Source organism: Diaphorina citri, unplaced genomic scaffold (assembly GCF_000475195.1).
Source record: "Diaphorina citri unplaced genomic scaffold, Diaci psyllid genome assembly version 1.1 scaffold109192, whole genome shotgun sequence".
In the NCBI taxonomy this organism is placed as follows: domain Eukaryota; kingdom Metazoa; phylum Arthropoda; class Insecta; order Hemiptera; family Psyllidae; genus Diaphorina; species Diaphorina citri.
Genome location: NW_007486139.1, coordinates 6960 through 12552, shown reverse-complemented (window position 1 = coordinate 12552; position 5593 = coordinate 6960). Strand labels below are relative to the sequence as shown.

Sequence of the window (5593 nt, the reverse complement as noted above, 5' to 3'; positions counted from 1 at the left end):
CTGTGGTTGCACAGACTCACATGACTGTTTTGAAATCGGGCAGACTTCCAAGAAAAATTTTAGAGAGAGCCAGGTGCGAATGTGCAATTCGAAATCAATAAATCCCGCGTCACACTTACATTTTGCATTCTATAAATGCGTACATTAAATTGATTACAATTAAAAAAAAAAAAAAAAAAAAAAACTGATAATTGATCGCTTCAAATGAATTAATAAAAAATTAAATATTACAATTTTACAGTCGCATCGATTATATGACTCCGTCTTTAGCCCCTACTCAAATCTTATTTATTTATTTTCACGAATGGTGCGCGCATTTTTTTATTGAATGATTTAAACGCGACATTCATACATTTAATGCGGCAACCCCATTCCAAAGTGCAATTAAAATATTTGTCATGTCCGTATAATGTCCTTGTTCAGGTCCTGTGTCTTCACGGACGGTAGGAACGCGATCGGCAAAACCGAGCCAGCTTCTGTGATAGATGTCACTGGATGTCCTTTCCTGACTGTAATAGGGAGAGTTTGCTCGAGTGCTGGCGTCTGAGAAGCGTTGAAGAGGAACCACAGTGATAGACATCTTTTGATATCTAGAATCAGAAGCTAGTGTGGAACTTTGCATAGAAGTTCCGGCGACTAGAGTTCTGGATCTTGACGGTCTTCGGCTGTATGCCGCCCATAAGTATTGTCAGGGCCCTTACACGAGATACAGATTGGAGTCAGAAATAACGTTAATCCAACAGAACAACATAGTGTACTATCTTACCTATGTAGGAAGGAAAGATGATTTGGTACATCTGGTGTCACAATGTAGCAAGATCATTTTTTTCAATGCTGAATCTAATACGTTGAGCCCTCTCAGCGCCTAGAGCTGATAAAATCACTCAAAGTTTCACAGGCCATTCTCCACAGTGTGTTCTCTGTCTGTCTCTACGAGCACAATATCTCAGATTGAACGGTCAAGCTAGCGACTTTAAATCTGTCATGTCTGGTCAAATGTGACAAGTATGCGACACGACCTTGTGTTCTGATCGGCACGACACTGAGAGGTCTCGTATCGTTACTTGTTGTTCTGCGGTTTTCGATCAAGTTTAAACAAATCTCGGAACGGTATGAGTTAAAGTACTTGAAGTTTAAGTTTGTATGTCACAAATTATGACAAGGATGCAACAGAAAACGTTAGTTGTGTATCATAAGGTGCTGCGCAGTTGGCGCTCAAGTTGACCAATGACTTTGACAGATTTCAGTGGCGTTTGTTCAAGTGTTTCAAGCGAAGGTATTACTTCTTCAATCTCATTCGAGATATGTAAAAAGTAAGCGTTTTATAATGCCTGAAGCCATCCTTCGTGGATAAAAGGCAAGTACGTGTCATGTCGATCACACCAGAATTTTTACATTTGACTGAATTACAATTTAGATGAGTGATACCTTCAAATCAAGCCCCGCAAAAATTTAGCAAGAACCGGCCTATGGGCAGACGTGCTGTTGCCTGACGGCAGTCCAATCATTCCGAGTCTGCACTGGGAGATATATGGGACGAGTGCCAGCGCTCTCAAGTGTTACACCTCTCAGTTTCCACGTTAGTCAGCCCATTCAACAAGAACCACTGGAAACTATCGTGCAAAAGTTCTGGGCGATGAAGATGTTCCTTCCCCATCTCAAGTTTGACTCTAGGAGGAGGAGCAATGTGAGACGTATTTCATTAATACAACTCAACGTTTGACAAGTGGAGGTATGCTATATCGCCTGCCATTCAAAGTAAGTCCTAGTAATCTCGGTAATTCCTATGAGATTGCCAAGAAGCGTCTCCTCAATTTAGAGAGGAAATTCCAGTCAAATCCCGGATCTTAAGACAAGTTATTCTAAAGCCATCAATGCCTACATGGATGATGTCACGCCTCATTGGTCGAAAATGGTGCCCGCATCCGAGGGTTATTTCATGCCACACCATGCTGTATTTCGACCAGACAAGGCTACTACAAAGACAAGAATTGTATTTGATAACAGTTGTGCTACCTCTAAGGGCATCTCACTGAATGATCTGCACACTGGGCCTACACTGTATAAGAGCCTATTTAGCTTGCTTATTAATTTCCGTCTTTTTCCATTCGCCTGCACAGGAGATATCAGAAAGATGTTCCTCCAGATCGTCATTCAAGAAGGTGACAGGAAATACCAGCGATTTCTATGGAGAGAATCCCCTGACAAACCTGTCCAGTGCTTTGAGATGGAACGTTTGGTGTTCGGCGCAAAGCCCAGTCCATTCCTGGCTCAGAGGGTGCTGATACAGCTAGCATCAGACGACGAGTCAAGGTACCCTGTAGCAGCTAAGGAGTTGAAAGGTCACTTCTATATGGATGACTATCTTACTAGTTATCTAGACAAGGATAAAGCTGTAAGTACGATTACTCAGCTAGTGTCTCTCCTACGAGGCGGGGGCTTTGAACTGACCAAATTAGCAAGCAATAATATCGACATACTCACCAGTGTGAGCGAGGCGCAAGAAGTAGTTGAATGCGTACAGTGGGACTCAGAGTCTTACATGAAAGTTCTTGGAGTTCAGTGGAACTCTGCCGAAGATTGTTTCGCATTCAATGTCAAACTTGAAGACATTGTTTGTTCCAAACGTGGTATTTTGAGCACAGTTGCCAAAATATTCGATGTCCTGGGACTCATTAGTCCAGTTATTACTTATGCCAAACTTATAATCAAGGAGTTATGGTATCTAAAGATAGACTGGGACGAAGCCCCACCTAACTCTATTTGTCAAAAGTGGACAAAGTTTGTGCAAGAACTGCCACTATTGCAAGACTTCAAGATTTCGCGTCATTTATCTATTGTTAAGAATTCGACAGTCAAGCTGATCGGATTTTGCGATGCAAGTTCCGCCGCAATGGGTGCCTGCGTGTATGTACATGTTGACACGGGGGGAGCTATTTTCACACATTTGATCTGTGCAAAATCCAAGATAGCCCCTGTCAAATATGTTACCATTCCCCGACTTGAATTATGCTCCGCTTTACTTCTAGCCAAGTTGATCGATTCCATGCTCAGCGTGTTCAAGTCCAGATATGAAATCGACCAACTCGTCTGTTTCAGTGACAGTCAAGTTGCCCTGTACTGGATATCAAGCCCGCCACTCAGATGGAAAACGTTTGTGGCTAATCGTGTCAGCAAGATTCAAGAATTGGTGAGTGAAGATAAGTGGTTTCATGTCAAGGGGACGGAGAATCCAGCCGATTGTCTGTCTCGAGGAATTACTCCCAAGGAACTCATTTCCCACAAGTTATGGTCATGTGGTCCTCCCTGGCTAGCTACCCCAGTTGCGAGTTGGACACTTCGCCAAGTCAGTGAGAAGAGCTTGGATGAGCAGTCATCTAATGATAAGCTATTAGAAGAAAAGTTGAAGGTTCTTCACAATTTGGAGCCTCAAAAACCAAGTGACAATGTTCTTCTCATGTTGGCTTCGAGAATTTCCAAGTGGAACATTCTTCTACGTGCTGTAGCGCTAGTTCTCAAATTCTGCCGGTTACTTCCTCCCGGAACCATTTCCGTACAAGATCTCCACACAGCTGAGCTGAGATTAATTCAAGCTTTACAAGGAGAAGTGTTTGCTGCTGACCTGAAGAATTTGAGAAATAACAAGCCAGTATCTCAATCCCTACTCAAGTTGCGCCCCTTTCTACAAGATAATGTATTGTTATGCGGTGGTCGCATTTCCAATGCAAGTCAAATTGAGTATCATCATGCTCATCCAATCATTTTACCCAAGAAATATCACGTTGTTGACCTACTGATTGATTACAAGCGTTCCAAGTGGCTCAAGAATGATATGCAGCTCAAGCCTGGTCTCCTGGTGCTGATCAAAGCTGATAATTCTCCTGTCTTGAGTTGGCCACTTGGTAGAATCCTGGAAGTCTTCCCTGGTCAAGATGTGTTGTCAGGGTCGCCCGTGTTCAAACCAGGGCGGCGAGTTACGTAGACCAGCGGTCAAGCTGTGTGTCCCTTACCCAACCAGGGTGATGTTGGTGATGAGCCCAAAGTATGGAGCTTCTCATGGGGGAGAATGTTCGGTACTGATGAACCCACCTGCCTAATTTTCGGTTCCAATCAACGGACCGCCTGATGTTTACATCATGTTGCCAGGCAACCAAGTTGTTAGTGTTCCCAAAAGCAGCAAAAAAATCGAAGTTTTTAAGAAAAATGTCCAAATCCTGTACATCCCCAATTTCCTTCAAATAAAGTTCCTTTTTTCCTTCCAACAAGTTACATTTCCAACAAGGTTTTCCTTTCCAATAAGTTTATTTTCCTACAAGCAAGTTTAGACCCAACATACTACCTACGAGTATACAGAGCTTCGCAATAGACTTTTAACATAATAAGATACCTTATATCACGCAAACGAGAGGACCTTCTGATTATTACCATTTCATTCAGACATAGTTCAAAACGAGGTAAGGCATCGTTCTCGACCACTGGCTTTTTTCCTATCCTGTCTTCCTTCTTTGCTCCGGCGGACGTACGATATTTAGATGTTACAGAATAGATAGCATTATCGAAATACATCTTCCAAGTTTTCTTGAGTTGAAGGCATTTAACTCAGAAGACGCGAGTTCTATCATGTCGTTGTTGCGCTACGTCTGCAAAATTGAATCCTCGTTCTTGTGCTCTTCTGTTCAAGGAAGTTGGACTATCTTGGTATCTAAGAACTCATATTTGCAAGAACAAGCAGCTCACACACATACACGAAATTCTATCCCTTCATAATCTTCAAATCCAATCAGATTTATCCAAATCAATTCATACCTGCGAATTATTTCAGAATGAATACACACAAAACTTCATATATGTGATTTAATGTGTAATACCCACACGATATTACGCACAGTTCTCTGGGTGACAAAGGTGACATGGATTATCTTCTGGATTGTGCTAACATGATGATCCTTCCACTCTGAGACATACTGTAGCATTGTACATAGGCTACTCTACTCAAATCTGTCATATTACTATACCTACTCCAAGTGTGTTAGCTCCCTTAGTAAGACATACCACAACCCTGTGGGAACCAGTGGCCATTCCACAACCATAACTTTTCAGTGAGACCTATAGAGTCCTAGACGTTAATCACTGAGTGAGACTTATGAGGGTCATCTAGTGTCTTTACGGATTCGAGGAGTTTCGGTCGAGATTCATTCGTGAGTAACTGGTGGGGTATGGTGTAAAGTTGTCAGTAAACCTGCCTCAGGTGACGCAATAGTCAAAGCGCGTAGCTGGCTAAAGTAGAAGGACGAAGTTGACTCGGCCCGAGACATAATTTAGAATCCCTCCTTATTGATAATAGAATGCGATATCATAAGGAGTCTAAGCGTTAGGTGGTAGGAGAATGCCTCCTGGGGTTCTAACCTCCGGCTAGAACACTCTAACCAAGTTTTCCACTGATCCCCAAGTCACGTACGATCAGCTGATCCAGCCAAAATACCAAAATCTATTTAGAGTAGTGTAAGTGACCAGTCACGTCTGAGAGATCACTCCAGTTGACCCAGGGTCTTACTTTCATATGTTCCTTCTCTTCTTTATCCGCTCAGACCGG

The 5593-nt window shown here is 42.6% G+C and overlaps 1 protein-coding gene across 1 annotated transcript; it reads left to right on the top strand.

The window, feature by feature from the left end:
• The first annotated feature begins 1882 nt into the window (after window positions 1-1882).
• Window positions 1883-3982, top strand: LOC103524115. The gene has a single exon (XM_008489119.1). The coding sequence runs from the start codon at window positions 1883-1885 to the stop codon at window positions 3980-3982; it is 2100 nt and encodes a 699-aa protein (XP_008487341.1).
• Window positions 3983-5593: the final 1611 nt, after the last annotated feature.

Excerpts from the sequence above, each read along its gene's own strand:
- LOC103524115 (XM_008489119.1), top strand. The coding sequence starts at position 1,883 with ATGGATGATGTCACGCCTCATTGGTCGAAAATGGTGCCCGCATCCGAG.